Source organism: Oncorhynchus clarkii, unplaced genomic scaffold (genome assembly GCF_045791955.1).
Source record: "Oncorhynchus clarkii lewisi isolate Uvic-CL-2024 unplaced genomic scaffold, UVic_Ocla_1.0 unplaced_contig_3096_pilon_pilon, whole genome shotgun sequence".
In the NCBI taxonomy this organism is placed as follows: domain Eukaryota; kingdom Metazoa; phylum Chordata; class Actinopteri; order Salmoniformes; family Salmonidae; genus Oncorhynchus; species Oncorhynchus clarkii.
In genome coordinates, this window is record NW_027259236.1 from 1 (window position 1) to 22,371 (window position 22,371).

At 54.9% G+C, this 22,371-nt stretch overlaps 1 protein-coding gene across 1 annotated transcript in view; it reads right to left on the reverse strand.

Moving 5' to 3' along the window:
• Window positions 1–43: 43 nt before the first annotated feature.
• The window catches only part of LOC139399907 (sorting nexin-27-like), a gene marked incomplete at its 3' end in the record, with an annotated part of 29,274 nt that continues 6,946 nt past the window's right edge, over window positions 44–22,371 (reverse strand). Inside the window, exons 6-12 of the mRNA XM_071145033.1 lie at window positions 22,222–22,300; window positions 8,527–8,690; window positions 8,245–8,334; window positions 3,411–3,560; window positions 3,173–3,301; window positions 3,005–3,064; window positions 44–106 (exon numbers count right to left, since the gene is read on the reverse strand). Coding sequence (XP_071001134.1) covers window positions 44–106; window positions 3,005–3,064; window positions 3,173–3,301; window positions 3,411–3,560; window positions 8,245–8,334; window positions 8,527–8,690; window positions 22,222–22,300 — 735 coding nt within the window. The remainder of the gene's footprint in view (window positions 107–3,004; window positions 3,065–3,172; window positions 3,302–3,410; window positions 3,561–8,244; window positions 8,335–8,526; window positions 8,691–22,221; window positions 22,301–22,371) is intronic.

The following is a 22,371-nucleotide window of genomic DNA, read 5'->3' on the forward strand; positions in this document are numbered from 1 at the left end:
GCCGCTGCTGCTGTACCAGAGACAGAGGCAGACAAAGCCTTACCTTGCTACACATACCTTCTTTACTGCAGTTCTTATTGTCCTTATCCACAGCCTCCTCTTCCACCTGGAGACACACAACATTCCACAACATTCTCATCAAACAATATCATTGGACAACATTCCACAACATTTTCAAACAATATCAGTGGACAACATTCAAAAGATATTAGCAAGTGAAATGTGCAGCATAAGACTGCTGGTTAGCCAGTAGAGAGTACATGGCAGTATAAGACTGCTGGTTAGCCAGTAGAAAGTACATGGCAGCATAAGACTCCTGGTTAGCCAGTAGACAGTACATGGCAGCATAAGACTGCTGGTTAGCCAGTACATGGCAGTATAAGACTGATGGTTAGCCAGTACATGGCAGCATAAGACTGCTGGTTAGCCAGTACATGGCAGTATAAGACTGCTGGTTAGCCAGTACATGGCAGCATAAGACTGCTGGTTAGCCAGTACATGGCAGTATAAGACTGCTGGTTAGCCAGTACATGGCAGCATAAGACTGCTGGTTAGCCAGTAGACAGTACATGGCAGTATAAGACTGCTGGTTAGCCAGTAGACAGTACATGGCAGCATAAGACTGCTGGTTAGCCAGTAGACAGTACATGGCAGTATAAGACTGCTGGTTAGCCAGTAGACAGTACATGGCAGTATAAGACTGCTGGTTAGCCAGTAGACAGTACATGGCAGCATAAGACTGCTGGTTAGCCAGTACATGTTGGTTAGCCAGTAGACAGTACATGGCAGCATAAGACTGCTGGTTAGCCAGTAGAGAGTACATGGCAGCATAAGACTGCTGGTTAGCCAGTAGACAGTACATGGCAGCATAAGACTGCTGGTTAGCCAGTAGACAGTACATGGCAGTATAAGACTGCTGGTTGACCAGTAGACAGTACATGGCAGTATAAGACTGCTGGTTAGCCAGTAGAGAGTACATGGCAGCATAAGACTGCTGGTTAGCCAGTAGAGAGTACATGGCAGCATAAGACTGCTGGTTAGCCAGTAGACAGTACATGGCAGCATAAGACTGCTGGTTAGCCAGTAGACAGTACATGGCAGTATAAGACTGCTGGTTAGCCAGTAGACAGTACATGGCAGCATAAGACTGCTGGTTAGCCAGTACATGTTGGTTAGCCAGTAGACAGTACATGGCAGCATAAGACTGCTGGTTAGCCAGTAGAGAGTACATGGCAGCATAAGACTGCTGGTTAGCCAGTAGACAGTACATGGCAGCATAAGACTGCTGGTTAGCCAGTAGACAGTACATGGCAGTATAAGACTGCTGGTTGACCAGTAGACAGTACATGGCAGTATAAGACTGCTGGTTAGCCAGTAGACAGTACATGGCAGTATAAGACTGCTGGTTAGCCAGTAGACAGTACATGGCAGCATAAGACTGCTGGTTAGCCAGTAGACAGTACATGGCAGCATAAGACTGCTGGTTAGCCAGTACATGGCAGTATAAGACTGCTGGTTAGCCAGTACATGGCAGCATAAGACTGCTGGTTAGCCAGTAGACAGTACATGGCAGTATAAGACTGCTGGTTAGCCAGTAGACAGTACATGGCAGCATAAGACTGCTGGTTAGCCAGTAGACAGTACATGGCAGTATAAGACTGCTGGTTAGCCAGTAGACAGTACATGGCAGTATAAGACTGCTGGTTAGCCAGTAGACAGTACATGGCAGCATAAGACTGCTGGTTAGCCAGTACATGTTGGTTAGCCAGTAGACAGTACATGGCAGCATTAGACTGCTGGTTAGCCAGTAGAGAGTACATGGCAGCATAAGACTGCTGGTTAGCCAGTAGACAGTACATGGCAGCATAAGACTGCTGGTTAGCCAGTAGACAGTACATGGCAGTATAAGACTGCTGGTTGACCAGTAGACAGTACATGGCAGTATAAGACTGCTGGTTAGCCAGTAGAGAGTACATGGCAGCATAAGACTGCTGGTTAGCCAGTAGAGAGTACATGGCAGCATAAGACTGCTGGTTAGCCAGTAGACAGTACATGGCAGCATAAGACTGCTGGTTAGCCAGTAGACAGTACATGGCAGTATAAGACTGCTGGTTAGCCAGTAGACAGTACATGGCAGCATAAGACTGCTGGTTAGCCAGTAGACAGTACATGGCAGTATAAGACTGCTGGTTAGCCAGTAGACAGTACATGGCAGCATAAGACTGCTGGTTAGCCAGTAGACAGTACATGGCAGCATAAGACTGCTGGTTAGCCAGTAGACAGTACATGGCTGCATAAGACTGCTGGTTAGCCAGTAGAGAGTACATGGCAGTATAAGACTGCTGGTTAGCCAGTAGACAGTACATGGCTGCATAAGACTGCTGGTTAGCCAGTAGAGAGTACATGGCAGCATAAGACTGCTGGTTAGCCAGTAGACAGTACATGGCAGCATAAGACTGCTGGTTAGCCAGTAGACAGTACATGGCTGCATAAGACTGCTGGTTAGCCAGTAGACAGTACATGGCAGTATAAGACTGCTGGTTAGCCAGTAGACAGTACATGGCAGTATAAGACTGCTGGTTAGCCAGTAGACAGTACAAGACTGCTGGTTAGCCAGTAGACAGTACATGGCAGCATAAGACTGCTGGTTAGCCAGTAGACAGTACATGGCAGTATAAGACTGCTGGTTAGCCAGTAGACAGTACATGGCAGCATAAGACTGCTGGTTAGCCAGTAGACAGTACATGGCAGCATAAGACTGCTGGTTAGCCAGTAGACAGTACATGGCTGCATAAGACTGCTGGTTAGCCAGTAGAGAGTACATGGCAGCATAAGACTGCTGGTTAGCCAGTAGACAGTACATGGCTGCATAAGACTGCTGGTTAGCCAGTAGACAGTACATGGCTGCATAAGACTGCTGGTTAGCCAGTAGACAGTACATGGCAGTATAAGACTGCTGGTTAGCCAGTAGACAGTACATGGCAGTATACAACCCTCTTCTCACCTCTTTCCTCCACTTGAGTTCACAGAAGACTCTCTCAACGCACTCATGCAGGTAGTTGAACTGGACACAGGACAACAAAGGGTTAACTCTCTGCACATTGATACATCATGTTCAGACATTCGTTGGGACTCTCAAAAGGTGTGTACTGTGAGTGTGTGTGAGACTCACGTAGGGAGTAAAGATCTTGACCCAGCGAGGTTTCTTCTCTGCCCTGGTGTACTGGAAGCAGAAGGCCATGCCCTCCTCATCAGTGTCCCAGTGCTGCATCTCCACCCACTCAAACACGATCACCTGGTTCTGTTACAGAGAGACAGGGTTAACACACACACACACACACACACACACACACACACACACACACACACACACACACACACACACACACACACACACACGTTCTCCATACCTCTAACGTTCCCTCCTCTGTGCAGGCGTGCAGTTTAAAGCTGTGTATGCTGATGGCTGTGACGACATGGCCTTTGCGTCGGGAGTCACAGGAGCAGTGTGGGAAGATGATCTCATTGTAGCCTTCACAGCCCCGTAACATACTGAGATACTGGGGGAAAGAGAGAACATTTCTACAAACCATCCTATGTTCCATGTCTATTTGGTCATATATGCCATGTACATACCAAGTCTTACGCTACATGACCTAGTTTATTCCCATCTATTACAGCCCTACACTTAACCAGAATGGAAGACCAGTCATGTACTCCCTGACGAAGGCCATGCAGTCGAAACGTGTCAGAGTTTTACATCTGTTTCCATTGAACATGCCATACAAAAAAAGGCATTTTAATTCATTATCTGAAGAGGGCCTTGGTCCTCCTTTCTTTTTGACAGTCATGTACTGTATTTGCTCATTAGTTGTGACAGTAATGTCTGTTATAGCATGGCCATCTAGTGAATAGAAGAGAGGGACAGAGAGACACTTACCATGGCCATCTAGTGACTAGAAGAGAGGGAGAGAGAGACACTAACCATGGCCATCTAGTGACGAGCAGAGAGGGAGAGAGAGCCACTAACCATGGCCATCTAGTGACTAGCAGAGAGGTAGAGAGAGACACTAACCATGGCCATCTAGTGACGAGCAGAGAGGGAGAGAGAGCCACTAACCATGGCCATCTAGTGACTAGCAGAGAGGTAGAGAGAGACACTAACCATGGCCATCTAGTGACGAGCAGAGAGGGAGAAAGAGAGAGAGAGCCACTAACCATGGCCATCTAGTGACTAGCAGAGAGGTAGAGAGAGACACTAACCATGGCCATCTAGTGACGAGCAGAGAGGGAGAAAGAGAGAGAGAGCCACTAACCATGGCCATCTAGTGACTAGCAGAGAGGTAGAGAGAGACACTAACCATGGCCATCTAGTGACTAGCAGAGGGAGAGAGAGAGACACTAACCATGGCCATCTAGTGACTGGCAGAGAGGTAGAGAGAGACACTAACCATGGCCATCTAGTGACTAGCAGAGGGAGAGAGAGACACTAACCATGGCCATCTAGTGACTAGCAGAGGGAGAGAGAGAGAGAGACACTAACCATGGCCATCTAGTGACTAGCAGAGGGAGAGAGAGACACTAACCATGGCCATCTAGTGACTAGCAGAGGGGAGAGAGAGAGAGACACTAACCATGGCCATCTAGTGACTAGCAGAGGGAGAGAGAGACACTAACCATGGCCATCTAGTGACTAGAAGAGATGGGGGAGAGAGACACTAACCATGGCCATCTAGTGACTAGCAGAGGGAGCGAGAGAGACACTAACCATGGCCATCTAGTGACGAGCAGAGAGGGAGAGAGAGAGAGCCACTAACCATGGCCATCTAGTGACAAGCAGAGAGAGAGAGAGAGAAAGAGCCACTAACCATGGCCATCTAGTGACGAGCAGAGAGAGAGAGAGACTAACCATGGCCATCTAATGACTAGAAGAGAGGCAGAGAGAGACACTTACCATGGTCATCTAGTGACTAGAAGAAAGGGAGAGAGACACTAACCATGGCCATCTAGTGACGAGCAGAGAGGGAGAGAGAGAGAGAGAGACACTAACCATGGCCATCTAGTGACTAGCAGAGAGGGAGAGAGAGACACTAACCATGGCCATCTAGTGACTGGCAGAGAAAGAGAGAGAGAGAGAGAGACACTAACCATGGCCATCTAGTGACTAGAAGAAAGGGAGAGAGACACTAACCATGGCCATCTAGTGACGAGTAGAGAGGGAGAGAGAGAAAGAGACACTAACCATGGCCATCTAGTGACTAGAAGAAAGGGAGAGAGACTCTAACCATGGCCATCTAGTGACGAGCAGAGAGGGAGAGAGAGAGACACTAACCATGGCCATCTAGTGACGAGCAGAGAGGGAGAGAGAGAGAGAGAGAGAGACACTAACCATGGCCATCTAGTGACGAGCAGAGAGGGAGAGAGAGACACTAACCATGGCCATCTAGTGACTGGCAGAGGGAGAGAAAGAGAGAGAGACACTAACCATGGCCATCTAGTGACTAGCAGAGAGGGAGAGAGAGACACTAACCATGGCCATCTAGTGACTGGCAGAGGGAGAGAAAGAGAGAGAGACACTAACCATGGCCATCTAGTGACTAGCAGAGGGAGAGAGAGAGACACTAACCATGGCCATCTAGGACTAGCAGAGAGGGAAAGGAAAGAGACACTAACCATGGCCATCTAGTGACGAGCAGAGAGGGAGAGAGAGAGAGAGACACTAACCATGGCTATCTAGTGACGAGCAGAGAGGGAGAGAGAGAGAGAGACACTAACCATGGCCATCTAGTGACTGGCAGAGGGAGAGAAAGAGAGAGAGACACTAACCATGGCCATCTAGTGACTAGCAGAGGGAGAGAGAGAGAGAGAGACACTAACCATTAGCCATCTAGGACTAGCAGAGAGGGAAAGGAAAGAGACACTAACCATGGCCATCTAGTGACTAGCAGAGAGGGAGAGAGAGAGACACTAACCATGGCCATCTAGTGACTAGAAGAAAGGGAGAGAGACACTAACCATGGCCATCTAGGACTAGCAGAGAGGGAAAGAGACACTAACCATGGCCACCTAGTGACTAGAAGACAAGGAGAGAGAGAGACACTAACCATGGTCATCTAGTGACTAGCAGAGAGGGAGAGAGAGAGAGACACTAACCATGGCCATCTAGTGACTAGCAGAGGGAGAGAGAGAGAGAGAGACACTAACCATGGCCATCTAGGACTAGCAGAGAGGGAAAGAGACACTAACCATTGCCACCTAGTGACTAGAAGACAAGGAGAGAGAGAGACACTAACCATGGTCATCTAGTGACTAGGAGAGAGAGAGAGAGAGACACTAACCATGGCCATCTAGTGACTAGGAGAGAGAGAGAGAGAGAGAGAGAGACACTAACCATGGCCATCTAGGACTAGCAGAGAGGGAAAGGAAAGAGACACTAACCATGGCCATCTAGTGACGAGCAGAGAGGGAGAGAGAGAGAGAGACACTAACCATGGCCATCTAGTGACGAGCAGAGAGGGAGAGAGAGAGAGAGAGAGAGAGAGAGAGAGAGAGAGACACTAACCATGGCCATCTAGTGACAAGCAGTGAGGGAGAGAGGGAGAGAGAGACACTAACCATGGCCATCTAGTGACTAGCAGAGAGGGAGAGAGAGACACTAACCATGGCCATCTAGTGACTGGCAGAGGGAGAGAAAGAGAGAGAGACACTAACCATGGCCATCTAGTGACTAGCAGAGGGAGAGAGAGAGAGAGAGAGAGACACTAACCATGGCCATCTAGGACTAGCAGAGAGGGAAAGGAAAGAGACACTAACCATGGCCATCTAGTGACTAGAAGAGAGGGAGAGAGAGAGACACTAACCATGGCCATCTAGTGACTAGAAGAAAGGGAAAGAGACACTAACCATGGCCATCTAGTGACTAGAAGAGAGGGAGAGAGAGAGACACTAACCATGGCCATCTAGTGACTAGCAGAGGGAGAGAGAGAGAGAGACACTAACCATGGCCATCTAGGACTAGCAGAGAGGGAAAGAGACACTAACCATTGCCACCTAGTGACTAGAAGACAAGGAGAGAGAGAGACACTAACCATGGCCATCTAGTGACTAGGAGAGAGAGAGAGAGACACTAACCATGGCCATCTAGTGACTAGGAGAGAGAGAGACACTAACCATGGTCATCTAGTGACTAGCAGAGAGGGAGAGAGACACTAACCATGGCCATCTAGTGACTAGAGAGAGAGAGAGAGAGAGAGAGAGAGAGAGAGAGAGAGAGACACTAACCATGGCCATCTAGTGACTAGGAGAGAGAGAGAGAGAGAGAGACACTAACCATGGCCATCTAGTGACTAGGAGAGAGAGAGAGAGAGAGACACTAACCATGGCCATCTAGTGACTAGGAGAGAGAGAGAGAGACACTAACCATGGCCATCTAGTGACTAGGGGAGAGAGAGAGAGAGACACTAACCATGGCCATCTAGTGACTAGCAGAAAGGGAGAGAGAGAGAGACACTAACCATGGCCATCTAGTGACTAGCAGAGAGGGAGAGAGAGAGACACACTAACCATGGCCATCTAGTGACTAGAAGAGAGGGAGAGAGAGACACTAACCATGGCCATCTAGTGACTAGCAGAGAGGGAGAGAGAGAGAGAGACACTAACCATGGCCATCTAGTGACTAGGAGAGAGAGAGACACTAACCATGGTCATCTAGTGACTAGCAGAGAGGGAGAGAGACACTAACCATGGCCATCTAGTGACTAGGAGAGAGAGAGAGACACTAACCATGGCCATCTAGTGACTAGGAGAGAGAGAGAGAGAGAGAGACACTAACCATGGCCATCTAGTGACTAGGAGAGAGAGAGAGAGAGAGAGACACTAACCATGGCCATCTAGTGACTAGAGAGAGAGAGAGAGAGAGAGAGAGAGAGAGACACTAACCATGGCCATCTAGTGACTAGGAGAGAGAGAGAGAGACACTAACCATGGCCATCTAGTGACTAGGAGAGAGAGAGAGAGAGAGAGAGAGAGAGAGAGAGAGAGAGACACTAACCATGGCCATCTAGTGACTAGCAGAAAGGGAGAGAGAGAGAGACACTAACCATGGCCATCTAGTGACTAGCAGAGAGGGAGAGAGAGAGACACACTAACCATGGCCATCTAGTGACTAGAAGAGAGGGAGAGAGAGAGACACTAACCATGGCCATCTAGTGACTAGCAGAGAGGGAGAGAGAGAGAGACACTAACCATGGCCATCTTCTTCTGTTCTGCTAATTTCTGTAGCTGGTAGGACTTCTCCTCTGCCTTGATAAATCCCCTTTTCACATCATCCACCGCCTGAGAGAGGTGGGGGGAGAGAGAGAGGGTTATAAATGGACAAACCAACTGAACTCTACCTTACACACACACAATGCACACTCCCCTGACACACACACAATGCACACTCCCCTGAAACACAATGCACATTCCCCTGACACACAATGCACATTCCCCTGACACACAATGCACATTCCCCTGACACACACACACCTGGTGGAAGCAGTAGCTGACGGCCAGTTGGTTGTCATTGAGCAGGATCTCCTCCTCGGTGGTGAAGAGCCACTTGCGCAGGGTGAGGCAGGTCCCAGGGACAGCAGATGTGTAGTTCTGAACATACAGCTTGTGGGGGAACTCATTAGGAGCCAGTTTACGCACTGACGGAGAGAGAGAGAGAAAGATACAGAGAGAGATACAGAGAGACAGAGAGAGAGAGAGACAGAGAGAGAGAGACAGGGTTAGGTCGGTGGGAGAGAGAGAGAGAGAGAGAGAGCGCGACAGGGTTAGGTCGGTGGGAGAGAGAGCGAGCGACAGGGTTAGGTCGGTGGGAGAGAGAGAGCGAGCGACAGGGTTAGGTCGGTGGGAGAGAGAGAGAGAGAGAGAGAGAGCGCGACAGGGTTAGGTCGGTGGGAGAGAGAGCGAGCGACAGGGTTAGGTCAGTGGGAGAGAGAGAGCGAGCGACAGGGTTAGGTCGGTGGGAGAGAGAGAGCGAGCGACAGGGTTAGGTCGGTGGGAGAGAGACAGCGAGCGACAGGGTTAGGTCGGTGGGAGAGAGAGAGAGGGCGACAGGGTTAGGTCGGTGCGAGAGCGAGCGACAGGGTTAGGTCGGTGTCCATCTCCGTCAGTTAGGTCGGTGGGAGAGAGAGAGAGAGAGCGACAGGGTTAGGTCGGTGGGAGAGAGAGAGAGAGCGACAGGGTTAGGTCGGTGGGAGAGAGAGAGAGAGCGCGACAGGGTTAGGTCGGTGGGAGAGAGAGAGAGAGAGCGACTGGGTTAGGTCGGTGAGAGAGAGAGAGAGAGAGCGACAGGGTTAGGTCGGTGAGAGAGAGAGAGAGAGAGAGAGAGCGCGACAGGGTTAGGTCGGTGGGAGAGAGCGACAGGGTTAGGTCGGTGAGAGAGAGAGAGAGAGAGAGAGAGAGAGAGAGAGACAGGGTTAGGTCGGTGGGAGAGAGCGACAGGGATAGGTCGGTGGGAGAGAGAGAGCGACAGGGTTAGGTCGGTGGGAGAGAGAGAGAGCGACAGGGTTAGGTCGGTGGGAGAGAGAGAGTGACAGGGTTAGGTCGGTGGGAGAGAGAGAGAGACGGAGAGCGACAGGGTTAGGTCGGTGGGAGAGACGGAGAGCGACAGGGTTAGGTCGGTGGGAGAGAGAGCGACAGGGTTAGGTCGGTAGAGAGAGAGAGAGAGAGCGACAGGGTTAGGTCGGTGGGAGAGAGAGAGAGCGACAGGGTTAGGTCGGTGGGAGAGAGAGAGAGAGACAGGGTTAGGTTGGTGGGAGAGACGGAGAGGGACAGGGTTAGGTCGGTGGGAGAGAGAGCGACAGGGTTAGGTCGGTGGGAGAGAGAGAGAGAGCGACAGGGTTAGGTCGGTGGGAGAGAGAGAGAGCGACAGGGTTAGGTCGGTGGGAGAGAGAGAGAGAGCGACAGGGTTAGGTCGGTGGGAGAGAGAGAGAGAGCGACAGGGTTAGGTCGGTGGGAAAGACGGAGAGGGACAGGGTTAGGTCGGTGGGAGAGACGGAGAGGGACAGGGTTAGGTCGGTGGGAGAGAGAGCGACAGGGTTAAGTCGGTGGGAGAGAGAGCGACAGGGTTAAGTCGGTGGGAGAGAGAGAGAGCGACAGGGTTAGGTCGGTGGGAGAGAGAGAGAGCGACAGGGTTAGGTCGGTGGGAGAGAGAGAGAGAGCGACAGGGTTAGGTCGGTGGGAGAGAGAGAGAGAGCGACATGGTTAGGTCGGTGGGAGAGAGAGAGAGAGCGACAGGGTTAGGTCGGTAGGAGAGAGAGAGAGCGACAGGGTTAGGTCGGTGGGAGAGAGAGAGAGAGCGACAGGGTTAGGTCGGTGGGAGAGAGAGAGAGCGACAGGGTTAAGTCGGTGGGAGAGAGAGAGCGAGCGACAGGGTTAGGTCGGTGGGAGAGAGAGAGCGAGCAACAGGGTTAGGTCGGTGGGAGAGAGAGAGAGAGCGACAGGGTTAGGTCGGTGGGAGAGAGAGAGAGCGACAGGGTTAAGTCGGTGGGAGAGAGAGAGCGAGCGACAGGGTTAGGTCGGTGGGAGAGAGAGAGCGAGCAACAGGGTTAGGTCGGTGGGAGAGAGAGAGCGAGCGACAGGGTTAGGTCGGTGGGAGAGAGAGACGGAGAGCGACAGGGTTAGGTCGGTGGGAGAGAGAGAGCGAGCGACAGGGTTAGGTCGGTGGGAGAGAGAGAGCGAGCAACAGGGTTAGGTCGGTGGGAGAGAGAGAGAGAGAGCGACAGGGTTAGGTCGGTGGGAGAGAGGGTTAGGTTGGTGGGAGAGAGAGAGAGAGAGCGGCAGGGTTAGGTCGGTGGGAGAGACGGAAAGGGACAGGGTTAGGTCGGTGGGAGAGACGGAGAGCGACAGGGGTAGGTCGATGGGAGAGAGAGAGAGAGCGACAGGGTTAGGTCGGTGGGAGAGAGAGCGACAGGGTTAGGTCGGTGGGAGAGAGAGACAGAGAGCGACAGGGTTAGGTCGGTGGGAGAGAGAGAGAGAGCGACAGGGTTAGGTCGGTGGGAGAGAGAGCGACAGGGTTAGGTCGGTGGGAGAGAGAGCGACAGGGTTAGGTCGGTGGGAGAGAGAGCGACAGGGTTAGGTTGGTGGGAGAGAGAGAGAGAGCGACAGGGTTAGGTCGGTGGGAGAGAGAGAGAGCGACAGGGTTAGGTCGGTGGGAGAGAGAGAGAGCGACAGGGTTAGGTCGGTGGGAGAGAGAGAGAGAGAGCGACAGGGTTAGGTCGGTGGGAGAGAGAGAGAGAGAGCAACAGGGTTAGGTCGGTGGGAGAGAGAGAGAGAGAGCGACAGGGTTAGGTCGGTGGGAGAGAGAGCGACAGGGTTAGGTCGGTGGGAGAGACGGAGAGGGACAGGGTTAGGTCGGTGGGAGAGAGAGCGACAGGGTTAGGTCGGTGGGAGAGAGAGAGAGAGCGACAGGGTTAGGTCGGTGGGAGAGAGAGAGCGACAGGGTTAGGTCGGTGGGAGAGAGAGAGCGACAGGGTTAGGTCGGTGGGAGAGAGAGAGAGAGAGCAACAGGGTTAGGTCGGTGGGAGAGAGAGAGAGAGAGCAACAGGGTTAGGTCGGTGGGAGAGAGAGAGAGAGAGCAACAGGGTTAGGTCGGTGGGAGAGAGAGAGAGAGAGCGACAGGGTTAGGTCGGTGGGAGAGAGAGAGTGACAGGGACAGGGTTAGGTCGGTGGGAGAGAGAGAGTGACAGGGTTAGGTCGGTGGGAGAGAGAGAGAGAGAGCGACAGGGTTAGGTCGGTGGGAGAGAGAGAGAGAGAGCGACAGGGTTAGGTCGGTGGGAGAGACGGAGAGGGACAGGGTTAGGTCGGTGGGAGAAAGAGACGGAGAGCGACAGGGTTAAGTCGGTGGGAGAGACGGAGAGCGACAGGGTTAGGTCGGTGGGAGAGAGAGAGAGAGCGACAGGGTTAGGTCGGTGGGAGAGAGAGAGAGGGACAGGGTTAGGTCGGTGGGAGAGAGAGAGAGAGCGACAGGGTTAGGTCGGTGGGAGAGAGAGAGAGAGCGACAGGGTTAGGTCGGTGGGGAGAGAGAGAGAGAGCGACAGGGTTAGGTCGGTGGGAGAGAGAGAGAGAGCGAGAGGGTTAGGTCGGTGGGAGAGAGAGAGCGAGCGACAGGGTTAGGTCGGTGGGAAAGAGAGACGGAGAGCGACAGGGTTAGGTCGGTGGGAGAGAGAGAGAGAGAGAGAGAGAGAGCGACAGGGTTAGGTCGGTGGGAGAGAGAGAGAGAGCGACAGGGTTAGGTCGGTGGGAGAGAGAGAGAGAGAGCGACAGAGTTAGGTCGGTGGGAGAGAGAGAGCGACAGGGTTAGGTCGGTGGAGAGAGAGAGAGAGAGCGACAGGGTTAGGTCGGTGGGAGAGAGGGTTAGGTCGGTGGGAGAGAGAGAGAGAGAGCGGCAGGGTTAGGTCGGTGGGAGAGACGGAAAGGGACAGGGTTAGGTCGGTGGGAGAGACAGAGAGCGACAGGGGTAGGTCGATGGGAGAGAGAGAGAGAGCGACAGGGTTAGGTCGGTGGGAGAGAGAGCGACAGGGTTAGGTCGGTGGGAGAGAGAGACAGAGAGCGACAGGGTTAGGTTGGTGGGAGAGACGGAGAGCGACAGGGTTAGGTCGGTGGGAGAGAGAGAGAGAGCGACAGGGTTAGGTCGGTGGGAGAGAGAGCGACAGGGTTAGGTCGGTGGGAGAGACGGAGAGGGACAGGGTTAGGTCGGTGGGAGAGAGAGCGACAGGGTTAGGTCGGTGGGAGAGAGAGCGACAGGGTTAGGTTGGTGGGAGAGAGAGAGAGCGACAGGGTTAGGTCGGTGGGAGAGAGAGAGAGCGACAGGGTTAGGTCGGTGGGAGAGAGAGAGAGAGAGAGCAACAGGGTTAGGTCGGTGGGAGAGAGAGAGAGAGAGCAACAGGGTTAGGTCGGTGGGAGAGAGAGAGAGAGAGCAACAGGGTTAGGGCGGGGGGAGAGAGAGAGAGAGAGCAACAGGGTTAGGTCGGTGGGAGAGAGAGAGAGAGAGCAACAGGGTTAGGTCGGTGGGAGAGAGAGAGAGAGCGACAGGGTTAGGTCGGTGGGAGAGACGGAGAGGGACAGGGTTAGGTCGGTGGGAGAGACGGAGAGGGACAGGGTTAGGTCGGTGGGAGAGAGAGCGACAGGGTTAGGTCGGTGGGAGAGAGAGAGAGAGCGACAGGGTTAGGTCGGTGGGAGAGAGAGAGAGCGACAGGGTTAGGTCGGTGGGAGAGAGAGAGAGCGACAGGGTTAGGTCGGTGGGAGAGAGAGAGAGAGAGCAACAGGGTTAGGTCGGTGGGAGAGAGAGAGAGAGAGCAACAGGGTTAGGTCGGTGGGAGAGAGAGAGAGAGAGCGACAGGGTTAGGTCGGTGGGAGAGAGAGAGTGACAGGGTTAGGTCGGTGGGAGAGAGAGAGAGAGAGAGCGACAGGGTTAGGTCGGTGGGAGAGAGAGAGAGAGAGCGACAGGGTTAGGTCGGTGGGAGAGACGGAGAGGGACAGGGTTAGGTCGGTGGGAGAGAGAGACGGAGAGCGACAAGGTTAAGTCGGTGGGAGAGACGGAGAGCGACAGGGTTAGGTCGGTGGGAGAGAGAGAGAGAGCGACAGGGTTAGGTCGGTGGGAGAGAGAGAGAGAGAGCGACAGGGTTAGGTCGGTGGGAGAGAGAGAGAGAGAGCGACAGGGTTAGGTCGGTGGGAGAGAGAGAGCGACAGGGTTAGGTCGGTGGGAGAGAGAGAGAGAGCGACAGGGTTAGGTCGGTGGGAGAGAGAGAGCGACAGGGTTAGGTCGGTGGGAGAGAGAGAGAGAGCGACAGGGTTAGGTCGGTGGGAGAGAGAGAGCGAGCGACAGGGTTAGGTCGGTGGGAAAGAGAGACGGAGAGCGACAGGGTTAGGTCGGTGGGAGAGAGAGAGAGAGAGAGTGACAGGGTTAGGTCGGTGGGAGAGAGAGAGAGAGCGACAGGGTTAGGTCGGTGGGAGAGAGAGAGAGAGCGACAGAGTTAGGTCGGTGGAGAGAGAGAGAGAGAGCGACAGGGTTAGGTCGGTGGGAGAGAGAGAGAGAGAGCGACAGGGTTAGGTCGGTGGGAGAGAGGGTTAGGTCGGTGGGAGAGAGAGAGAGAGAGCGGCAGGGTTAGGTCGGTGGGAGAGACGGAAAGGGACAGGGTTAGGTCGGTGGGAGAGACGGAGAGCGACAGGGGTAGGTCGATGGGAGAGAGAGAGAGAGCGACAGGGTTAGGTCGGTGGGAGAGAGAGCGACAGGGTTAGGTCGGTGGGAGAGAGAGAGAGAGCGACAGGGGTAGGTCGGTGGGAGAGAGAGAGAGCGACAGGGGTAGGTCGGTGGGAGAGAGAGAGAGCGACAGGGGTAGGTCGGTGGGAGAGAGAGAGAGAGCGACAGGGTTAGGTCGGTGGGAGAGAGAGAGAGAGCGACAGGGTTAGGTCGGTGGGAGAGAGAGAGAGAGGGACAGGGTTAGGTCGGTGGGAGAGAGAGAGAGAGCGACAGGGTTAGGTCGGTGGGAGAGAGAGAGCGACAGGGTTAGGTCGGTGGGAGAGAGAGACGGAGAGCGACAGGGTTAGGTCGGTGGGAGAGACGGAGAGCGACAGGGTTAGGTCGGTGGGAGAGACGGAGAGCGACAGGGTTAGGTCGGTGGGAGAGACGGAGAGCGACAGGGTTAGGTCGGTGGGAGAGACGGAGAGCGACAGGGTTAGGTCGGTGGGAGAGACGGAGAGTGACAGGGTTAGGTCGGTGGGAGAGAGAGAGAGAGAGAGCGACAGGGTTAGGTCGGTGGGAGAGAGAGAGAGGGACAGGGTTAGGTCGGTGGGAGAGAGAGAGAGAGCGACAGGGTTAGATCTGTGGGAGAGAGAGAGAGCGACAGGGTTAGGTCGGTGGGAGAGAGAGAGAAAGCGACAGGGGTAGGTCGGTGGGAGAGAGAGAGAGAGCGACAGGGTTAGGTCGGTGGGAGAGAGAGCGACAGGGTTAGGTCGGTGGGAGAGAGAGAAAGAGAGCGACAGGGTTAGGTCGGTGGGAGAGACGGAGAGCGACAGGGTTAGGTCGGTGGGAGAGACGGAGAGCGACAGGGTTAGGCCGGTGGGAGAGACGGAGAGCGACAGGGTTAGGTCGGTGGGAGAGAGAGCGACAGGGTTAGGTCGGTGGGAGAGAGAGCGACAGGGTTAGGTCGGTGGGAGAGAGAGCGACAGGGTTAGGTCGGTGGGAGAGAGAGAGAGAGCGACAGGGTTATGTCGGTGGGAGAGAGAGAGAGAGCGACAGGGTTATGTCGGTGGGAGAGAGAGAGAGAGCGACAGGGTTAGGTCGGTGGGAGAGAGAGAGAGAGCGACAGGGTTAGGTCGGTGGGAGAGAGAGAGAGAGCGACAGGGTTAGGTCGGTGGGAGAGAGAGAGAGCGACAGGGTTAGGTCGGTGGGAGAGAGAGAGAGAGCGACAGGGTTAGGTCGGTGGGAGAGAGAGACGGAGAGCGACAGGGTTAGGTCGGTGGGAGAGAGAGACGGAAAGCGACAGGGTTAGGTCGGTGGGAGAGACGGAGAGCGACAGGGTTAGGTCGGTGGGAGAGAGAGAGAGAGCGACAGGGTTAGGTCGGTGGGAGAGAGAGAGAGCGACAGGGGTAGGTCGGTGGGAGAGAGAGAGAGAGCGACAGGGTTAGGTCGGTGGGAGAGAGAGAGAGAGCGACAGGGGTAGGTCGGTGGGAGAGAGAGAGAGAGCGACAGGGTTAGGTCGGTGGGAGAGAGAGAGAGAGCGACAGGGTTAGGTCGGTGGGAGAGAGAGAGAGAGCGACAGGGTTAGGTCGGTGGGAGAGAGAGAGCGACAGGGTTAGGTCGGTGGGAGAGAGAGAGCGACACGGTTAGGTCGGTGGGAGAGACGGAGAGCGACAGGGTTAGGTCGGTGGGAGAGACGGAGAGAGCGACAGGGTTAGGTCGGTGGGAGAGACGGAGAGAGCGACAGGGTTAGGTTGGTGGGAGAGAGAGAGAGAGCGACAGGGTTAGGTCGGTGGGAGAGAGAGAGAGAGCGACAGGGTTAGGTCGGTGGGAGAGACGGAGAGGGACAGGGTTAGGTCGGTGGGAGAGAGAGCGACAGGGTTAGGTCGGTGGGAGAGAGAGCGACAGGGTTAGGTCGGTGGGAGAGAGAGCGACAGGGTTAGGTCGGTGGGAGAGAGAGCGAGAGCGACAGGGTTAGGTCGGTGGGAGAGAGAGAGAGAGAGAGCGACAGGGTTAGGTCGGTGGGAGAGAGAGAGAGAGAGAGCGACAGGGTTCGGTCGGTGGGAGAGAGAGAGAGAGAGAGCGACAGGGTTCGGTCGGTGGGAGAGAGAGAGAGAGAGCGACAGGGTTAGGTCGGTGGGAGAGAGAGAGAGAGAGCGACAGGGTTAGGTCGGTGGGAGAGAGAGAGAGAGCGACAGGGTTAGGTCGGTGGGAGAGAGAGAGAGAGCGACAGGGTTAGGTCGGTGGGAGAGACGGAGAGCGACAGGGTTAGGTCGGTGGGAGAGACGGAGAGCGACAGGGTTAGGTCGGTGGGAGAAACGGAGAGGGACAGGGTTAGGTCGGTGGAAGAGAGAGAGAGCGACAGGGTTAGGTCGGTGGGAGAGAGAGAGAGAGCGACAGGGTTAGGTCGGTGGGGAGAGAGAGAGAGAGCGACAGGGTTAGGTCGGTGGGAGAGAGAGCGACAGGGTTAGGTCGGTGGGAGAGAGAGAGAGAGAGCGACAGGGTTAGGTCGGTGGGAGAGACGGAGAGGGACAGGGTTAGGTCGGTGGGAGAGAGAGAGAGCGACAGGGTTAGGTCGGTGGAGAGAGAGAGAGAGCGACAGGGTTAGGTCGGTGGGAGAGAGAGAGAGCGACAGGGTTAGGTCGGTGGGAGAGAGAGAGAGAGCGACAGGGTTAGGTCGGTGGGAGAGAGCGAGAGAGAGCGACAGTGTTAGGTCGGTGGGGGAGAGAGAGAGAGCGACAGGGTTAGGTCGGTGGGAGAGAGAGAGCGAGCGACAGGGTTAGGTCGGTGGGAGAGAGAGAGCGAGCGACAGGGTTAGGTCGGTGGGAGAGAGAGAGAGAGAGCGAAAGGGTTAGGTCGGTGGGAGAGAGAGAGAGAGAGAGAGCGAAAGGGTTAGGTCGGTGGGAGAGACGGAGAGCGACAGGGTTAGGTCGGTGGGAGAGAGAGAGAGAGCGACAGGGTTAGGTCGGTGGGAGAGAGAGAGAGCGACAGGGTTAGGTCGGTGGGGGAGAGAGAGAGAGCGACAGGGTTAGGTCGGTGGGAGAGAGAGAGAGCGCGACAGGGTTAGGTCGGTGGGAGAGAGAGAGAGAGCGACAGGGTTAGGTCGGTGGGAGAGAGAGAGAGAGCGACAGGGTTAGGTCGGTGGGAGAGAGAGAGAGAGCGACAGGGTTAGGTCGGTGGGAGAGAGAGAGAGAGCGACAGGGGTAGGTCGGTGGGAGAGAGAGAGAGAGCGACAGGGTTAGGTCGGTGGGAGAGAGAGAGAGAGCGACAGGGTTAGGTCGGTGGGAGAGAGAGAGAGAGCGACAGGGTTAGGTCGGTGGGAGAGAGAGAGCGACAGGGTTAGGTCGGTGGGAGAGAGAGAGCGACACGGTTAGGTCGGTGGGAGAGACGGAGAGCGACAGGGTTAGGTCGGTGGGAGAGACGGAGAGAGCGACAGGGTTAGGTCGGTGGGAGAGACGGAGAGAGCGACAGGGTTAGGTCGGTGGGAGAGAGAGAGAGAGCGACAGGGTTAGGTCGGTGGGAGAGAGAGAGAGAGCGACAGGGTTAGGTCGGTGGGAGAGACGGAGAGGGACAGGGTTAGGTCGGTGGGAGAGAGAGCGACAGGGTTAGGTCGGTGGGAGAGAGAGAGAGAGAGCGACAGGGTTCGGTCGGTGGGAGAGAGAGAGAGAGAGAGCGACAGGGTTCGGTCGGTGGGAGAGAGAGAGAGAGCGACAGGGTTAGGTCGGTGGGAGAGAGAGAGAGAGCGACAGGGTTAGGTCGGTGGGAGAGAGAGAGAGAGCGACAGGGTTAGGTCGGTGGGAGAGAGAGAGAGAGAGCGACAGGGTTAGGTCGGTGGGAGAGACGGAGAGCGACAGGGTTAGGTCGGTGGGAGAGACGGAGAGCGACAGGGTTAGGTCGGTGGGAGAAACGGAGAGGGACAGGGTTAGGTCGGTGGAAGAGAGAGAGAGCGACAGGGTTAGGTCGGTGGGAGAGAGGGGAGAGAGAGAGAGAGAGAGCGACAGGGTTAGGTCGGTGGGAGAGAGAGAGAGAGAGAGCGACAGGGTTCGGTCGGTGGGAGAGAGAGAGAGAGAGAGCGACAGGGTTCGGTCGGTGGGAGAGAGAGAGAGAGCGACAGGGTTAGGTCGGTGGGAGAGAGAGAGAGAGCGACAGGGTTAGGTCGGTGGGAGAGAGAGAGAGAGCGACAGGGTTAGGTCGGTGGGAGAGAGAGAGAGAGCGACAGGGTTAGGTCGGTGGGAGAGACGGAGAGCGACAGGGTTAGGTCGGTGGGAGAGACGGAGAGCGACAGGGTTAGGTCGGTGGGAGAAACGGAGAGGGACAGGGTTAGGTCGGTGGAAGAGAGAGAGAGCGACAGGGTTAGGTCGGTGGGAGAGAGAGAGAGAGCGACAGGGTTAGGTCGGTGGGAGAGAGAGAGAGAGCGACAGGGTTAGGTCGGTGGGAGAGAGAGAGAGAGCGACAGGGTTAGGTCGGTGGGAGAGAGAGAGAGAGAGCGACAGGGTTAGGTCGGTGGGAGAGACGGAGAGGGACAGGGTTAGGTCGGTGGGAGAGAGAGAGAGCGACAGGGTTAGGTCGGTGGGAGAGAGAGAGAGAGCGACAGGGTTAGGTCGGTGGGAGAGAGAGAGAGCGACAGGGTTAGGTCGGTGGGAGAGAGAGAGAGAGCGACAGGGTTAGGTCGGTGGGAGAGAGCGAGAGAGAGCGACAGGGTTAGGTCGGTGGGGGAGAGAGAGAGAGAGAGCGACAGGGTTAGGTCGGTGGGGGAGAGAGAGAGAGCGACAGGGTTAGGTCGGTGGGAGAGAGAGAGCGAGCGACAGGGTTAGGTCGGTGGGAGAGAGAGAGCGAGCGACAGGGTTAGGTCGGTGGAGAGAGAGAGAGAGAGCGAAAGGGTTAGGTCGGTGGGAGAGAGAGAGAGAGAGCGAAAGGGTTAGGTCGGTGGGAGAGAGAGAGAGAGAGCGAAAGGGTTAGGTCGGTGGGAGAGACGGAGAGCGACAGGGTTAGGTCGGTGGGAGAGAGAGAGAGAGCGACAGGGTTAGGTCGGTGGGAGAGAGAGAGAGCGACAGGGTTAGGTCGGTGGGAGAGAGAGAGCGACAGGGTTAGGTCGGCGGGAGAGAGAGAGAGCGACAGGGTTAGGTCGGTGGGAGAGAGAGAGAGCGCGACAGGGTTAGGTCGGTGGGAGAGAGAGAGGGCGACAGGGTTAGGTCGGTGGGAGAGACGGAGAGCGACAGGGTTAGGTCGGTGGGAGAGAGAGAGAGAGCGACAGGGTTAGGTCGGTGGGAGAGACGGAGAGCGACAGGGTTAGGTCGGTGGGAGAGACGGAGAGCGACAGGGTTAGGTCGGTGGGAGAGACGGAGAGCGACAGGGTTAGGTCGGTGGGAGAGAGAGAGAGAGCGACAGGGTTAGGTCGGTGGGAGAGATGGAGAGGGACAGGGTTAGGTCGGTGGGGGAGAGAGCGACAGGGTTAGGTCGGTGGGAGAGACGGAGAGGGACAGGGTTAGGTCGGTGGGAGAGAGAGCGACAGGGTTAGGTCGGTGGGAGAGAGAGAGAGAGCGACAGGGTTAGGTCGGTGGGAGAGAGAGAGAGAGCGACAGGGTTAGGTCGGTGGGAGGGAGAGAGAGAGAGAGCGACAGGGTTAGGTCGGTGGGAGAGAGAACGAGAGAGCGACAGGGTTAGGTCGGTGGGAGAGAGAGAGAGAGCGACAGGGTTAGGTCGGTGGGAGAGAGAGAGAGAGAGGGACAGGGTTAGGTCGGTGGGGGAGAGAGAGAGAGAGAGCGACAGGGTTAGGTCGGTGGGGGAGAGAGAGAGAGAGAGAGCGACAGGGTTAGGTCGGTGGGAGAGAGAGAGAGCGAGCGACAGGGTTAGGTCGGTGGGAGAGAGAGAGCGAGCGACAGGGTTAGGTCGGTGGGAGAGAGAGAGCGAGCGACAGGGTTAGGTCGGTGGGAGAGAGAGAGAGCGAGCGACAGGGTTAGGTCGGTGGGAGAGAGAGAGAGCGAGCGACAGGGTTAGGTCGGTGGGAGAGAGAGAGCGAGCGACAGGGTTAAGTCGGTGGGAGAGAGAGAGAGCGAGCGACAGGGTTAGGTCGGTGGGAGAGAGAGAGAGCGAGCGACAGGGTTAGGTCGGTGGGAGAGAGAGAGCGAGCGACAGGGTTAGGTCGGTGGGAGAGAGAGAGAGCGAGCGACAGGGTTAGGTCGGTGGGGGAGAGAGGAGAGCGACAGGGTTAGGTCGGTGGGAGAGAGAGAGCGAGCGACAGGGTTAGGTCGGTGGGAGAGAGAGAGCGAGCGACAGGGTTAGGTCGGTGGGAGAGAGAGAGCGAGCGACAGGGTTAGGTCGGTGGGAGAGAGAGAGCGAGCGACAGGGTTAGGTCGGTGGGAGAGAGAGAGCGAGCGACAGGGTTAGGTCGGTGGGAGAGAGAGAGCGAGCGACAGGGTTAGGTCGGTGGGAGAGAGAGAGCGAGCGACAGGGTTAGGTCGGTGGGAGAGAGAGAGCGAGCGACAGGGTTAGGTCGGTGGGAGAGAGAGAGCGAGCGACAGGGTTAGGTCGGTGGGAGAGAGAGAGCGAGCGACAGGGTTAGGTCGGTGGGAGAGAGAGAGAGAGCGACAGGGTTAGGTCGGTGGGAGAGAGAGAGAGAGCGACAGGGTTAGGTCGGTGGGAGAGAGAGAGAGAGCGACAGGGTTAGGTCGGTGGGAGAGAGAGAGAGCGACAGGGTTATGTCGGTGGGAGAGAGAGAGAGAGCGACAGGGTTAGGTCGGTGGGTGTTTTCCGGTTGTGGCTAGATGGTATACAGCTACAGTAGGAAAGTTCCATGTTTGAGTTGCGTCAAGGAAAAATGTAGCATTTTACCTAACCCTTACCCTTTTCCTAACCTTAACCTAATTCTCGTAACCCACTGCGTTAATTCTCCTAACCTGCTGTGTAAGTTCTCCTAACCCACTATGTTAATTCTCCTAACCCACTACGTTAATTCTTCTAACCTGCTGTGTAAGTTCTCCTAACCCACTACGTTAATTCTCCTAACCCACTACGTTAATTCTCCTAACCCACTACGTTAATTCTCCTAACCCACTACGTTAGTTCTCCTAACCTGCTGTGTAACTTCTCCTAACCCACTACGTTAATTCTCCTAACCTGCTGCGTAAATTCTCCTAACCCACTACGTTAATTATCCTAACCCACTACGTTAGTTCTCCTAACCTGCTGCGTAAGTTATCCTAACCCGGCTATGAAAAGCCAATTCGTAGCTGTATACCATCTAATCAAAACCGTGTTTCGCTACAAATAGAAATGCTTTGCTCATACATATCCCAACCAACCAGACACCACAACTCCCTCAACAGGAACATCATGAAGAAGTGATTCAATCAACAAAGCTCCTGGGTAGGAATGTTAACCTCTATGATTAAAGACACACACACACACACACACACAGACAGACACACACACACAGGAGTAGGCGTTAGCCTGTCTTTGAAGAAAGAGGGACAGGGCTGACTCAACAGATGTTACTGAGTGGAGACAGACTTCATTAAATGAATGAGAGACTGGCACCAGAGATCCTGGTGTCTACATGTTGGTACATTCATGGGAGAAATGTGCAGGTCTCTACCCCAAATTAATGGGAAAGATGAGCAATGCTACCCACTGTAGCAGGATATACAAACAACATACACACTATAGCTTGACTATTGAGGTAAGACTTGAGTGAACTGTCACTTTAACGACTCTGTATGTGAGTAAAATGTGCTTTAGGGGAAGATTCTGACCATATCAAAGTTAGAACAACCCAACATTAGCTATCAATCATTCATTAAGGCCATTAAAGCGTCATAGAGCTTTTTACAGAGCTCTCAGGTCCACTCTCAATCTGAATGTAGTAAGAGGACCGCGCACGCACTCTCTCTCTCTGGGCAGAGGCCAAAGTCTCAGGTGATTAAGGTTAATGCTAGAGTTAGCACATGGAAAAAAGACTAGTACTAGGAAATAAAAGATCTTACCCTCACACTTACCAAAGGAGTGGTTGATGACCTCAAACAGAGCAAAGTAGCTGGCTGTTATGCTGTCCATTCCTACTGTCATGACCACAGCCTGTGGGAGAGTGAGAAAGGCCTGTGCATTAACAAAGAGGCCTGTGCATTAACAAAGAGGCCTGTGCATTA